This window comes from Melospiza georgiana, chromosome 20, assembly GCF_028018845.1.
Source record: "Melospiza georgiana isolate bMelGeo1 chromosome 20, bMelGeo1.pri, whole genome shotgun sequence".
Classification (NCBI taxonomy): Eukaryota; Metazoa; Chordata; class Aves; order Passeriformes; family Passerellidae; genus Melospiza; species Melospiza georgiana.
The window spans coordinates 7,654,538-7,670,513 of NC_080449.1; the positions used below are offsets into that span (position 1 = coordinate 7,654,538).

At 46.4% G+C, this 15,976-nt stretch overlaps 1 protein-coding gene across 1 annotated transcript; it reads left to right on the top strand.

The window, feature by feature from the left end:
* DOLPP1 (dolichyldiphosphatase 1) lies at positions 1–15,459 on the top strand. Its single transcript, XM_058038017.1, has 8 exons — positions 1–94; positions 8,268–8,368; positions 9,900–9,984; positions 10,241–10,340; positions 11,064–11,162; positions 12,340–12,468; positions 12,981–13,070; positions 13,916–15,459. Exons 1-8 carry the CDS (start codon positions 19–21, stop codon positions 13,950–13,952), a joined length of 717 nt encoding a protein of 238 aa, XP_057894000.1. The 5' UTR covers positions 1–18; the 3' UTR covers positions 13,953–15,459.
* The last annotated feature ends 517 nt before the right edge of the window (positions 15,460–15,976 follow it).

Here is a 15,976-nt window from a genome sequence, read left to right on the forward strand (position 1 = left end):
GCCCGGTATCCGGGTAAGATGGCCGCAGTCGGGGAGTGCTCGCTGCCCGCGCCGTGGCGGCCGGTCTCCCTCACTCACGTCGAGTATCCCGCAGGTAACGCTCCGTTTCGCCGCCGCCGGGCCTTCCCACCGCACCTCCGGGCGTGGCGGGCCCCTTCCCGCCGCCCCGCGGCGCCGCCGCGGGCCGCGCTGGCGGCTGCCAAATAGTGAGCCATTGAGTAGCAGCGCTGAGGCGGCAGGGCGCGCGTGCGCGTTGGGGGCAGCGAGGTGCTCCGCCAGATTGGGAGCCACGGCGGGAGCGGCGGTGCGCATGCGCGGTGGGGGCTCCGGGCTGGGGGGCTGCGGGAGGGGGGGACGGGGAAGGGGACCGGGAATGGGCTCGGGGGGGGCGGCTCCGTCCCGGGGATCCCGGAGCCGCCTGGCCCTCCACTGCCGCCCTGCCCGCTCCACACCGCCGCCTCGCCGCCCCTGCAGCCCTCTGGCCATGTGCGGTACCCCTGGCTTCGAGGCGAGGGTCCCACCCACGGTGTGCTGCTCTCGGTGCCGCCTCAGCAGCTGCCGGTGTCGGTGTCACCTCCGTGCTCCGGGCGCTCCGGGTGTGTCACCGTGCCAGGGGGCTCTGGGGGCCCTGGTGCCCCCTCAGGGAGCGGGGATGTGCCCCGGGGGCCGTGTGCCCTGGGTGGGCTCGGCTGCCGGGGCAGTGTGAGGGCCGTGCTGGCAGTGAGGGTGGCAGCGTGTCCCTGTCCCCGTGGATCTGGGGCTTTCCCCGGGGGCACTTTGGTCAATCAGCGCTGAGGGAAATGCCCCGAGCGCTCCGGGCACAGGAGGTTTTGTGTCTCAGCTCTGGCCAAGGTGGGTTTGTGTCCTGGTTGAGGAACAGTGGGTGCCTGAGTGCAGGGTGGGCTGTTCCAGCTGGGACAGGTGTGACCCACAAAGCTCCTCACGCCAGCTGGAATGGGTTGTGATGTGCGAGAGCAAACGGGTCTGTGTTCAGCTGGCAAATGCCTGAACCGTGTCCCATCAGTACCTGTGGGCCTTTGGAGCTCCTGTGGGTGCTTTGTGCTGTGCTGGGTTTGGCTGCTTGTTATAATCAGAGATAATAGAAAAATGAACTGTCAGAGTTACAGCATTAACCATTTGCTCAGAATCCAAATCTTGTTTAAACGTTGTTCTCAATATTTCCAGTTCCCAGCTTGCCATGGAGTGTTGCTGTATGTCCTGTTTCAGTAGCTGGATTTTAGTTCCTGATGAAAGCTCCTCTCAGCAGTGCAATTCCTAAAGCTTTTAAAGTGCTTAGGGATCTTCTGGGTTGAAAGTGCCCATTTAGCTAGGAGACTTGAAATGTGACAACACTGAAAAAATATCTGGCGCTGGAGATACATTATTTCTTGGCCCTCCCTCTTATGGCTGTTTGATGGTTTTCTGTGATGCTTTATGTGAAATACTGGCATTTCCTTTTCTGTCTTGCATTTTCCTCCACACTGTCAGCTCCTCTGCCATCCCCCTTCTCAAATATATTAATGTGTCAGTTTGGGAGAGATGGGAAATAATCTTGCCAGTAGTACTGATATGTTCATCTTTGTATCTTATCTCCTTATCTGAACCTGGCAGTATACACAGAGCGTCCTGTGCTCCATTTGTTGGATTGGTTTGGGAAATAAGGTGATGGAAATCCCTGCACAAGGGTTATCTGTCAGATCTTGAACAATGTGACATAACCTGAATATTTTCTCTCTGTGTTGAGAGCTCTTAGACAGGCAGAGGGAGGAGATGATTGTGTGGAGGGGTAAATCATCACCCAGCTTAGGGTTGTGTTTGGAGGGGATGGGCACTGTGTTTATCTTGGATAAAATGTGTTTATGAAAGCCTATAAAGTGGAGACAAAGGACTAAAACAATAAAACAGCTGGGGGTATAAAAGTTTGTTAATCTATTTTCATTGAATCATTTAAGTTGGAGAAGCCCCTGAGATCACCGAGTCCAGCTGTCCTCCAGCACTGCCAAGGCCACCACTAAACCCCATCCTCAAGTGCCACATTTACACAGCTCTGAAATCCCTGCAGGCATGAGGAGTCCACCATTTCCTGGGCAGCTCTGCCAGGGCTGGACAACACTTTCTGTGAAGAAGCTTTTCCTGAAATCCAAGTTAGGCCTTCCCTGGTGCAGCTGTGGCTGTTTCCTCTTCTCCTGTCCCTGTTCCCTGGGAGCAGAGCCTGATGCCTGTCCCTCGGCTGTCAGGGAGTTGTGCAGAGCCAGAAGGTCCCCCCAGGCTGAGCCTCCCCATCTCCCTCAGCTGCTCCTGGTGCTCCAGATCCCTCCCCAGCTCCATTCCCCCCTCTGGACATGCTTCAGCCCCTCAGTGCCTTTCTTGTTGTGGGGGGCACAAAGCTGCCCCCAGGATCTGAGGCGGGGCCTTAGCAGGGTTCAGCACAGGGAGATTTGGTGTCATCAGTGGGCACTTGGTCTCCTTGGCCAGTTCATGAATAAACATATGAAACAGAACCTGCCTCAGAACTGAGCCCAGCCCCAGCTGCATTTAGCTCCATTTCCCCACCAGTCTGGGCCTGGACAGGGTTTTTACCTGCAAAACAGAGCACCTGTCCAAGCTGTGGATGTTCTCCAGGAGAATGCTGTGGAAAGCAGTGTCAAAGGCTTTACTAAGGCAAGGCAGACAACATTTTGTTCTAAAATAATGACTTGCAGTAAAGCATAGATCTGAAGCTTTTACCTGGATTTGGGGAAGGTGCTCCTAACTTTCTTTAGAAAGCTGTTTACATTCAGCCTGGGCACATCTGAAGTGCAGGTCCATGAAGTGCCTGGCTGATGTGTATTTATAAAGGAGTGGTGTTGGCAGCAGGCTCAGCACAGTGGGGTTAATGCAGCCTCGTGCTGCTGAGAGGGTCGGAACGAGAAATGGATCCTGCTTTTACCAACATCAATTATTAAGCTGTCTTGGCATGTCATGCACTGCTCTGTGGCAAACAGCTTTGGCTCTTGGCTGATCCCAGAGGCTGCTGAGCTGCTGTGGCAACTGCCTCTGAAAATCTCACATCTTTAAAGATTCCCAGTGCAGAGCCCCAGCTTTCATCTGCCTGGGTGATGGTCCTGCTCCCTGGGTAAAAAGCTGTCACTGCTGATTTCTGCCTGGCAGATGAAGCCTGCATTTGGGCTCCTGCTTCTAATTGTGAAGGGGAGAGGTGTCTCCAGAAAGGTGCTCCCTGTTCTGATCTAATGTTTCCTTATCAGTAGTGATACATCAGACCCATCCTGAGTTGCTTGTGTGGCTGCACAGCTCTCCAGGGCTTTCTGTGATGTCCACTTCGAGCAAAACAAATGAGAAACAGCAAATGAATGTTGTGGTAATCAACTGCAGACTGGTCTCAGGAATGCAGTCTTGGAGACCTGACTGAAATACTACCCATAGGGAATGTTAGGATTAAACATAGGGAGAAAAAAATCAGCCATGGCAGTGCTGCCTGCGTGTGCTAAAGCACGCTGCTGCAGAGGACAGCCTGTAAAAATATCATCCTGATGCTGCTTGCAGAATTTCTTTTATCCTGGAGCTTTTCATATTACCAGCTCTGTTTTGGTGAGACCAAGGGATGATCTGGCACAGTGTCAGGTTGCTGGCAGGTAGGCAGGAATAATCCTTCTTCCCTGTGTCCTTCCAGTAATGAGCTGGTGATTGCATCAGGGCTGTGAAGCCCTTTGATGGATGGATAAAAGCTGTATCTCTAATTGTTCCTTGAATCCATTTCTGCTTTGGATCTCACTGTATCTTTGGCACTGAGCTTTGTAGCTTAATGTGGTTGTTGTTTCTTTTCTGTTAAGTCCACTGCTCAGTAATTTCATCAAACACTCTCTCATGTGCAGGGAGAGGCAGTGATTGTTTGCTGTCAATTTCTCCATACAATTCATGACTTTTTAGAACTGTTGTATCATCTGTTTTCCTTTTTCAGCTGAAAATCTGATTTATTTGATGCTTTCTGAATGGCTGCTGTTGCATACTTATCTTTGTCCCCATTCTATTTGCCTTCTCTGTGTGTACTCTCCCTTTTCAGCTGGTGACACCACAATTGCATAATAAATTTTTGTAGTGCTGTAACAGTAACTTCTGTTGTGCTCTTAAAAATGTTCTCCTTGCCTTTTTGACTGCTGCAGAGCACTGGGTGCTACTCTGAAGGTATTGGCACGCTCTGAGTCTTGAGGGTTTTTGTTTGATAACAACTGAACTCAATCCTGTCATGTCATGGGTATAATTAGGGTTGTTTTTTCCCGTATGCTTTGCTTTGCATGGGATGACTTTGTGCTGCAGACTTAAAACTCATCTTCAGGGACTTCCTGCCTGTAGGGTGAGTTTCACTGGAGAAACATTGAGTTCCTGGTTTGTTTGGGGGTTTTTTTATTATTATTTGGAGAAAAGAAAGAAAACTTCCTCTCTTCAGTGCAGCTGGGATTCTTAGAGCTCTGGGACTTTCTGGACCTTCTCACACTGGACAAATTCTTTAAGGAGAGAAACCTGATGTGCCAAACCTTTTCTCTGCAGAATGACAGATTATTCCCATTTTCCCATTTTCTCCAGGATGTTTCCTACAGCCAGGCAGAGTTGGAGAGGCAGGTATGCAGTGGGTAAAGAGGTTCAAAGGTGCTGTGTCTGCTTTGGCTCAGCAGTTCTTGTTGCTGTTCAGTATCAGCACATGCAGCTCCTATAGGAATGTTTGTTCTGATAACCCTCCTGTGCTTCTGTGCAGGCTCACAAGTCAGGGCTCATTCCAGAGCTGAGCACTATCTCCTGGAAGAAGCAGATCCCACTCTTGTTTGGCTGCTTGAATGCAGGGTTTATGTTTAATCTCCCTGCAGAAGTTGTCTGATTTTATGCCATAATTTAAAGCCTCCTGTAGATATTGCTGTCCCCCAGCTCGTATTATGGGGATATGCACAAGCAGAGGAAATTACTCTTTTATATCATGAATATTTAGTGATTTAGTGAGACACACACACTGCATGTTGTCTGTGCAACTTGCACATATGCTCTTAGGCAAGAACACACAACCAGTGGCAGTGCCACAAATAGATCCTTCAATAGGAAGTGGTGGTGGCAAAGCTCAGTTCTTGTGGTAGGATGTGGTTGGGGGCTGTTGATTCACATTTTTACATCCTATACAGGTTAAGTAGATGTGGTGAAGCTCAGCTATTTCTACTGACAGGATGCTGGGTAAAATGTTGAATTGGAGCAGAAGTAGATGCTGAATGAAGGCTGAAAAAATAGCGTGTGTCTGAGCTATGTATAGTGCTGCACGTCCTTATCTCTTGGCTGCCCAAAAATGGGGTAGTTGCATCCTTTATTTTTGCCTTTTGAGCTCCAAATAATGTCCAGGGAAAGCTGGACTGTAAAAAAGCAGAATTTAAAACTAAATTAAACCCAAGATCTGTATTAAGTAGATTCTCCTTTTGCATTTCTGCAGAGATTTTGTCTCTGTTCCTTCTCCTTGGAGGAACTGCTTTAAAATTCCCAAGTTTATCAAATTAAAGGAAAATTAATTTTTTATATAAAAAGACAGAGGTGCTGCTTGCTAGATCTGACTGGACTTCAAACTGTGGCTCTCCTGCACGTCTCCTTTCGCTGGGAATAAGTCTGGGAGCGCGCTGGAGCGTGAGAGGAGACAGGAGTGACAGAAGCAATCACGCTCCAAGGCCCCCGGAGCGCCGAGCAGCGCTGGCCTTTCTCTCACAGCTCACTTTGCCTCCTCCACTGGGGATTTCCAGTCCTTTCCGAGCTGGGTTACTCACTGAAGCTCTGCCTGGAGCTGCTGATCCTGTGGGGCCGTTTGTGATGGCATTCGTGTGTTCTGGGGCAGCTCCAGTGCTGCCTTCAGTGCCCAGCTGTTTGTTTGCCTCCTTTACAAAAAGTGGCTTCAGAATGTGGCTGTGTTTCTGCCTTCAGTGCCCAGCTGTTTGTTTGCCTCCTCTACAAAAAGTGGCTTCAAAATGTGGCTGTGTTTCTGCCTTCAGTGCCCAGCTGTTTGTTTGCCTCCTCTACAAAAAGTGGCTTCAGAATGTGGCTGTGTTTAATTGCCATTAGGCACGGGAACATGAAGTGCTATTAGTGTTATCTGCTCTAAATGGACTGCTGAAATATTTGAGGAGGTTTTGTGTTCAGATGGAGTGGAGGACTTGGTGCCTGTAGGCACATCTGGGAGTGGTGGTGTCTGGTTCCCCTCTCAGGTGTGGTTTTTGTGCCTGTGAGGTCTGGGTGATTTGATTTATTGGGAATGTTATCATGTAACATAACGGAGGATTTTGAGTTCGCTGCTACTGATCCTATTTAAATTAAAAGACTACTTGTTTAAGTACCTTTCCACCATCTGCCCAAGAAATAGAACCCTCTGAGAAGATAAATAATCTGGTTTTATTTCTATTGACAAAATTATGGCTTTTAATGTGGAGGTGCTAAGCCTTTATGTATTGTGGATTAACAGAGTGAGTGATCTGAAACATGGAGATCTCTTGATGATGAGTTCTCTTTATTTGGCAATGCTGGAATTGAGACTTTTGGAAAGTATTCCTAAGGTTTTCAGGGTAGTTTAATTGTCTCTTGACAAGGTGGCTTCTCTCATGAATTCCGTCATCATTGATGGCAGAACTCATTTTGTTGAGAGTTTGTGATTTATGTAAAACCATAAGGGGCTTGATTGTCTATTGCCAAGTAACTGGTAATGTCACTTACATCCCCTTTGTGTTACCATAATCCATTGCTTTGGGAGCACTTGGAATGCACCTGATGCAAGACAAACCTGCCATATGGAGCAAGAAAAGTTTCAAATTCAGCGTCTCCCAATGCTTTTCAGGTTAAAACTAAAGCAGAACCTCACTTCAGTGGAAACCCAGCATGCCTGAGGGTTTTGTCCTCCAAATCCTCCTCCTTTCACCTAACTCCTGCTAGGAATCCTTGCTGATGATGTTGCTGGTGCCCAAATTTACCCCAGAGCTGGAATTCCAGAGGCTTCCATGCACTGTACCTGATGTAACCACAACTATGTGGCAATAACATCAGCAGCATGAACTTTGTTGTGGAGGGGCAATAACTTCTTTTTTTATCAGTTCCAGCACTCAGAGGCTGAGGTTAAAGTCCTTTTCACCAAGTGCTGCTTTGAAATGTGGCTGTGTGGGCTGGGGAGCCTTGCAGTGGAATTGATCTAGGAATGAGTCCAATGCTCAGACTTGCAGAGGCATCCTGTTTCCTTTTGAGAGGAGGGAAGAAGGATAAATTTCTGTGGGGGCTGAGCCTTTTGTGATGGGATGGAGAGGATCTGGTCTGTGAGAAGCAATACTCAAAGTACCCATCTCCTCTGCTGCTCTCTGGGTTCATACACCAAGTTTGTGGTGACTTCTGTATTTAAAGATTCTCTGGCAGACAGTTCTCACTCTGCTTATACAAATTGCTGATTTGGAGCAAAATTGCTCTGATAATTTCTTGTGTCCTCGGAATTTGTGCTGACATCTTTTCTCCAAATACTTCTGTGTGTGTCCCTTTTTGGGGAAGAGAGGCAGGAGAAACTGGGATCCAAAGGCACAGCTGCTCCTTACTGCTGCTGCCCACTTCTGTGGCTTTTGTAACTCAAAATAAAGGTTTTGAGGGACCTTATGACCTCTGTGAGGTCCCATTGCAGCTCCCTGACTCTCCCTGGGGGATAACTGGACTGTTAATTATTTGGGTTGTAGGCCCAAATCCCCCTCTGTGTGGTACCAGTGGGGTACTGGTTAAAAAGGCAGAGTCTCCTTTATTTCCCTGACATCTCCTGCTATGTTTAGCTGTTTATTTCCTTCCCATTTTGCTAATGCTGGTGTTCATGCAGACACATGGTGAGACAGATTAGGAAGCTGATCCAGCTGAAAACTAACCCATTTTAGTGAGGGAGTGGGAAAGGATTTGTTTGGGGACTTTTTCTGGCTCAGAGAAGAAATAGGAATGAGGGGAAGGGAAAGATGCAGCAGCCTGTGCTCATGTTGGATTAAAGTGGCTCTGGGCCACACCCATGGTGGTTGGTGTAAATCTCTGCTGAATAATTCCAGGCTCCTTTCACCCTTGATTTTGAACCTGCATGGAAGCACTGCTGTCTCCCTGTCATTCTGGAACACAGGGACTGGCTGCACTGCTGAGTCTGCCCCTCTGCTCTGAGATGCAGGGCTCTGACTGACCCATGTTGTGGTGGCAGGTGGGTACCTGTGAAATTCACACTGATTGGTTTCTCTTGTTTGTTTCCCCAGGTGATTTCTCTGGCCAGCTTTTAGCTTATTTGAGTCTTGGTCCAATATTCATTATTGTTGGCTTTGTAACACTCATCATATTCAAGAGAGAGCTTCACACGGTGAGTCCTTCTCTCCCTTCCCAGCCTCTCCTTATGACAAAAGTCTTTTCCTTTGTCACCTGGGGCTCCTGTATTCACACTTCTTTTTCTCTCTAAAAGGAGCAAGCTGAGGAAAGCCATCTCCCTGTCAGGGAACAGCAGGAGACACTTAGCACCCGTGGCAGGTTAAAAGGCTGCTCAGCCTTTTCTGACTTCTCTCTTACTCGGGTGTGTTTTGGACATTAACTGTCCAGAACCATCGAGGGAGATGTCTGAGGAAGTACAGAATGCTGTTGCAGAGTGGGAACACTCCCAAAATCCAGTAGGATCATAGCACTGGGCAGCATATGCAGGAAATGGTGTGTGTAACTCAGGGGGATGCACTTGCTTTGAACTATTGAGGCAGAAGAGGGGATAAAAATAAAACCTAAAGCTTTCCAAGGGAGTGGATCTGTCGTTAAGGGCTGTTTTTCAAATGTGAGTTGAATACCAGGGGCAGAAAATTCTTAAAATACTTTTTATCTGCTCTGCCAGGTAGTTGGGAATGGATAAACTCCCTCTAGGACATACAAACCTCTTGTAGCATTTGTCCTCAGTAAACATCTAAAACAGGGGCCACTGAAAGGATTTTGAATGTAGGGCTGCAGTGTCATGGGAACCAGTGGCCCAAGGGATTTGGGAATAGGGAACTCTTAACTAGGGAAGGCAGCTGCACAGTTTTGACAACTCAAACGTTTTGTGTTGGCCCAAAAGAGAAAAGAAGCCAGAGTAACTGTTGCACAGATTTATAGGTTTCTCAATAAAGGGATTTGCTTGGTGTTGAGGTTGAGTGTCAATTCTTCATGTGCGAAGTCACCACTGGGCTAGAGAGGGACACTGGCTGCTTGCAGCAGGCTGATCTGTGGCTCAGGATGAGGAGTGAAAAATTGCTTCATCATGTGGAATGGGACTGAGTGCTAAGGAGGCAGTGTCATCACCAGCTGGGAATTTGATCACAGCAGCAGGACTAATTTAGTGGAGGTGTATGAACTGTGAGGTTGAAGAGCAAAAATAAATGCTACCAGGTCTGGCTTAGCTCAGAATGTGACTTCATCTTGGACTGAAGACAGCAGCTTCAAGATGAAAATATTCATAGAAGGAAAAGCCAGAAAGCCTAAAAAGTCACCTTTGTTTTAAACTATTTACCGAAATAACAGTGTCTGCACTCCCCCTGTTGGTCATTGGGAAAAGCCAAAGTTCCCAAAACCTGCCCTATTAAAAAGGTCACTTTCTGCACTCACTGATGCTGGCAGAAGTGCCCTGCTGTGCCATTTTTGTCTTTCTGCGTATCAGCTGCTGAAAAGCTGCATGTACATAATATGTTGCCAAATGGAAAGTGAGATGAAAATAAATGCTTTTCTTCTCAGGTGTAGAATTTGGAAGCCATTGGTTTTAACTCTAGTAGTCAAAAAAGAAAATTAGAAGCATAATGTTTGGGGTTTTGTCAACAGAGAGAGCCTGGTAAGTAGAAGGATCTCTTGGAGGGGATGACACAGCTGTCTTGCCTTCACAGATCTCTTTCTTGGGAGGGCTGGTGTTCAACGAGGCAGTGAACTGGTTAATAAAAAATGTAATCCGGGAGCCTCGGCCGTGCCAAGGTAGGGTGTGCAGCAGGAGTGTGGTGTGTCAGGGGAGTTTGGGGTGCAATGCTCACTGGGGGGAGTTACAGGGGTTTTCCCCCTTTGCCTCACGGTGGCTGTGGGTGTTTGGGTGTAAAAAGGCTGACAGAGCCTCCTGAGCAGGGACATGTCCTATGAACTTTGTGCATGCTCCAGCAGCATGGGCTGGCTTCACATCTGGAGTGTTCCAGCTGCTGACCATACCTTGACCATCTTTTTTTCTTTCTCTTCCCAGAAGCCCATTCTACAGTGACCACAAAATATGGGATGCCGTCCAGCCACTCCCAATTCATGTGGTTTTTCTCTGTCTATTCTTTTCTGTTCCTTTATTTAAGGTAAAAATTCCGGGTCAGGTTCTGGCTGTTAATGTTACAAAACCTGAAATGGGTGGCTCCCTTGCTGGTTGCCACTTGAGTGGGATAATGGAATTAAATCTGAGGACCTGCACAATTTATTGTGGCTCGGGTGGGATTGGAGCTTGAATGACTCAATCTGCATGTAGGGCTGGAGTTTCTTTCTCTAAGATGTGATGGTGCCTCAGTGTGAGGGAGGAGGTGGGGGAAAAGGAGGAGAAATGAAGAGCTTCTTTCTCATTTTGTCTCAGTTTCAGTGAGGTTATCTATAATCTTTTGGATAATACCAGCTGCATGACTTCTTAGTTGACTTCCCTTACCAAGTACTGGGTTTGCCTGTGGTTCAATGGAATTCTTGCTGGGGCATGGCTCTGGATGGAGGAGGACAAAGCTCACAGCTCCTCCTGGCTCTGTGGGTGATGGAGGGACTCTCTTGGCTCCCTGTTGCATGTGCTCAGCACGTGCCTCTCACATCAGTGTGAGCATCCTGCCCTCCATCACAGCAATCCCTGCTCACAGCTGGAGAGAAGCACCTCTGGCTTCTTGGCTGCTCTTTAACTGCTGCCAGTGGGACAGATTGCTGCTGGGATGGGATTGAGCTGCCCATGACCCCAGTGGAGTGAAGCTTTCCTAGGGTTTCGGGGGGAGGGAGGTGAGGAGTGCTGAGCTCCCTGCCCTGTGCTCATGGCTCTCCCTCTCTTTCAGAATGCACCAAACAAACAACGCGAGGTTTCTGGATTTGCTCTGGCGACACGTGCTGTCCATCTGCCTCGTCACAGTGGCTTTGCTAGTCTCATATAGTAGGTATGGAGCAGCTGTTTCTCTTCTGCTCTCACACAGCAGCCCTGGCATTCCTCATCCTGCCTTTCCCACCTCATTCTGCACTGCAGCTTTGTACAAGTGTTGCCATGAGACCCAATAAACAAAAGTGCTACGTGTGTGGTGCTTCACAAGTGTTTACAAAACCCCAAATCAGCTGAGTTTGTGCCAATTCCTCATGGGCTCCAGTGCCATGCTCCTTCCAGCCTCACTGCCTTGCCCTCTTTCCAGCACTGAGTGTGGAGGCATTGCCCCATCTTGGCACACCATGTGGATCACTACAGATGATCAATCCCACTGTTTTTCTTGATCATTACTTAATCAAAACATTTATAGCTGTTAGCTTGCAAGATTTAGTTAAGATGGATAAAGAAAATGGAACTGTGATAATGATTTTTTTTTCTCTTTAGTGGATTAAATGTAAAGTGAGCTCCAGTAATTGGAAAAACAAATTCAAGCTAGAAATAGGGTCACATTTTCCACAGGAAAGTAATTACCTGTTGGCACAGTTGACTGTGTGCTACAGCTGATTACTTATTACTAATTATTTTAAAAGCCTGACAGGACAAATTTGTCAGAGGTATATGGTCTAATTAAAACAAAATTAGAGGAAATCAAGTGACCTATGCTAGACAGAAGGTCAGATAAGATGATCATAATGATATGTGAGCAAAAAGAATTTTGAATGTAGCTTGTGCACACATATAATAGGCCAACAGTGCAGCTCTGAGTGGCTGCAGTCACAGTGAGCACATTGGTCATGCAGCCTCTCTGTCACATTGGAGAGAACCAAATCACAAAAAAAATGCTGTCCATGTTCTTAAAAGCCTTTAAGCCCCAGCTTTGGTGGCCTGGAGGAGACTTGTCCTCTAACTGCCTTTGGAAAAGTCTCTTTTGGAACTAACAGTTCTTCAGCTGATGCAAGATGGATGAAGAAGAGTGTGGAGGGTTACTGAGCTAAGCTCAAACTAGAAGTGCTCCAAGCTGAAACTGCTGTAGCAGGGAAGAATTTCCCCCATTTTTCCCCCCACTATTTTTGCCAGCTTTTTACTGGAAAAGGACAACCACTTTTAATGTCTGTGGGTCCAGTGATGCCTCAGCTCCTGATTCTTGGCTCCTTTTGTTTTAAAGCCTGTCTGGTGACTCTTTTCTTCCACTGCAGGGTTTATTTGCTTTACCACACCTGGAGCCAAGTCCTATATGGAGGTGTGGCAGGAAGCATCATGGCCATAGCCTGGTTTGCCTTCACACAGGAGATCCTAACTCCCCTCTTCCCGAGGATAGCTGCATGGTAAGGCTCTTTATTCTGTGGAGGTTTGTTGTGGATGTTAGAAATGAGAATTCCTGGGCTCTGTCCCAGTTTTGCATACTGGCTGTTGTGTAACCTACTTTGTTCCTCCATGTTTTCTTGTGCATGCATCTATACAAAGGATCATATGTCCTTGGTAAGGGTGGGGAAGACTGAATTCAATCAATTGCTACATTTTGTAAATCCCTACTAAAGCTGTGAGGTGTGGCAGCCTGTTGGAGGAGCTTTGCAAGATGAACAGCAGACCTTTCTTAATGAATGTCTAATGACCCAGTCAAATTGCAGAGCTATTTACATGTAATATAGTCTGGGAATATTGCATAAGGAAAGAAAAAAAATGTTTTTTTAACATGTAACAAAGCCTGAAGTGACAGAATAGTACTGTTAAGTAGAGCAGGTTTGGGGGGTTTTTTTTGTGGTTTTTTTTTAAAATCAAAATTCCAGTGAAGAAAGTCTAATTATTTCCCCCTTTCTACCACATTGTCCTTTTTCAGGCCAATTTCAGAGTTCTTTTTAATCCGAGATACCAGCCTCATTCCTAACATCCTGTGGTTTGAATACACAGTCACAAGAGCAGAAGCAAGGTAAGTTCTGTTGGGAGTGGAGGAGCTGTTGCTGCTCTGACCTTTCAGATGCAGTTATTAATTAATTTTCTGATATGTAGCTGATAATTTTGGGCTGCTGTGGGTGGAATAGCTTCAAGTAAGGAAATACCAAGTTGTGGGTTAACGACTGCATCTGAAAGGTGAGTCTGGAGAGGGTGTGATTCAAGAATTTAATCTCATTTAAGCAGCATTTCAGCTCCCTGGCTTAAGGTTTTTGCAAGCAGTTGTTTATAATCTTGCATCCCCATGTGATCTTGTTTACACTGAAGATGGGTGGGTGTTCTGGGAGTGTGGAGAGTGGGAAGGAATGATCAGCTTGGTGGGTAAGGCAGGGGCACTTCAGTTTTGTGTGGAGCTAAGCAGAGGCATACTTTAATCCTCCTGTGTTTGCCTCTGGCTTGTTGCAGCCCCCTGGGATGGGGATGGGTGTGGTGGGTGGATGGGTATTCACAGGGGTACCAGAATGAGGGAAGAGATGGGAATCTTGACTCCATATTTCAGAAGGCTGATTTGTTCTTTTATTATATATCATATTAAAAGAAAGTGATATACTAAAACTATACTAACGAATAGAAGAAAGGATTTCATGAGGCTTGAAAGGAATGATAATAAAATCTTGTGACTGCTCACAGCCTCGACACAGGTGGCTGTCATTGGTCATCAAGTAAAACAATTTCACATGCTGGGTAAACAATTCTCCAGATCACATTCCAAAGCAGCAAAACATGAAGCTGAAGCTTCTCAGGAGAAAAGATCCTAATGAAAGGATTTTTCATGAAATATGTCTGTGACAGCTGTGTCCCTGTGCCTGTGCTGCCTTGCAGGAACAGACAGCGCAAGCTGGGTACGAAGCTGCAGTGACCGGGACCAGGGCGCTGTAATGGACAGACAAGAGCAGAGACCTGGGAGCAGCAAGGAGCCTTTTTACAGACGGACCAAAGGAACAGGCAGGGACCATACCCAAAACCTGAAAGCCTTTGCTCTGCTTTAGCAGCTAAGCTGGATGCTCCCTGATGCATGTGGGACCGTGCAGGAGTAGAAACTCATTTTGAACACAGATGCACATGGTTGGATGTACCATCGTGTCTACGTCAGGGGAGGGGGGAGAAAATGCCTGGTGTCGTGTTCGGGGGAGGGAAAACCAAAAATGAATCCTTTCTGTGACTTTTTTTTTCAGCATGAAATATACACACTATTTATTTATTTTTTTAAATGGAACTATTGTTTATGGGGTGGGTGAGGCGTTGATTGTGTGTTTTGCTTTTTTTTTTTTTACTTTTTTTTTTTGGAAGAAGATGACAAAACTATAATCTCAAGTTGGTCATGTTTAATTAGGGCTTCTAATTCTTACATGGTTCTTAGGAGGGAGGGGATCTAGAAGGGGTGACCAAGACAGAAGGAAGAGGAAGACTTTCCTTTCTGCAGTCAGTTTGGGAGATCAAAATCAATTCCAACTGTACTTTGTACAGACAAAAAGACAGACTATAAAGATCTGATTTTTAACACTAGTGACAGTTCTGCAGGGAGTCCTGCACGGATACCAGTTAAGGGGAGTGTGTGTGTAAAACAAAGGAAAAACACAAATATACTGACTCTTATTTTTTTTCCACTGCTGCTCCTGTTGTGTAATTAGCAAGAGTGTCCTTTTCAGAATCTCTTCCAGGTGGCAAGATTGTCATACATATCTCACATTTATTCCATCTCTTCCTTTATACTTTTATTATCTCAGGGTTGCTGTGATCTGTACAGCTTTTGTTGTACTGAGTGTGCCGAGGGCACTGGGAAGCCCATTGGTTATAAGCAGTGCTGTGCTCCAGTGAGAGTCAGCCCAAAGCCTTACAAAATTCAGTTGCTGGTCTCTGTCTTAAGCACTGGATTTTTTTTTTTTCTGTTAAAGCTTAAGGGAGGGATTTTTATGAATGAACATAGTGACAACCACAAAAGAACAAGGCAAATGACTAATAACTAGCTCAGCTGCTCTCTGAATTATTCCTTGAAGAGCTCTATTAGACTCCATCCATGAACTCCAAATAGGGAATTTATCCTAGCAGAGGCTCCATCACAGTGGCTTGGTTGGGGTTCTGCAGCTGTAACCTTGAATGCTGAACTCCTACCAGCAAGTTTTGCTCTCCATCCTTCTTCCATGGCGGTTGTGGCGCTCTGGGTGCTGTGTCTCTGTGGGAGTGTGCCTGCCATCTCTGTGTGCTGGTGATGCCTACGACCCCTGTGAGCCATCAGTGACCTGCCAAGGGCTATTCTCACAGTGCTTCAGGGCTGTGCATGGACACTTGCTGTATTTCTAGTATATAATGCAGCAGTTCAAGTGTAACTACAGAGAAGTATTTATTCAAAGCACAATTGACTTGAACTTTCACAGATAAAGGACAGCTTCTGAACTGGCTCAAAGGTCATCGGTGTGCCTTCGATGCAGTCATGAGCAGAGGTAAAATGACTGTCACATCTCAGTCTTGCTGCTTGTTTTACTATCTCCACTTTAATCAGACTCCTGCATTATGAAGCTGCTTGAAGTCAGATTTTTTTTTTCTGTTCATCCTGGTTATTTTTTTTTTTTTAAGTTTTCATCTGTGCCTGTTGCTATAGGAGTTTGTGTGTTTGTGTGGAGCTGCTGTTGGACACTCAGAGTGTAAACTGTAGAAAGTGATCCTGATTCAGGAGATCAGGAATGAAGGCTGTTTAAATTTCTGTGTTTAAATAGCTACGGGTAGTAAATTAACTGTTTTCAGTTGGTACAGCAAGTATATATATATATATATATATATAAATTTTTTAAGAACTGTTTAGCATAACATAAGCAATCCTGTAACATCTGAAGCACTGGATGTGCTTTGAAGGTGCATCATAATCAAGAGGCATCTTGCAGCTTT

Coding starts and splice junctions, on each gene's coding strand:
- DOLPP1 (XM_058038017.1), top strand. CDS start 19: ATGGCCGCAGTCGGGGAGTGCTCGCTGCCCGCGCCGTGGCGGCCGGTC. Junction 10,341..11,063: donor TTTCTGTTCCTTTATTTAAG/GTAAAAATTCCG, acceptor CCTCTCTTTCAG/AATGCACCAAACAAACAACG. Junction 11,163..12,339: donor TTGCTAGTCTCATATAGTAG/GTATGGAGCAGC, acceptor CTTCCACTGCAG/GGTTTATTTGCTTTACCACA.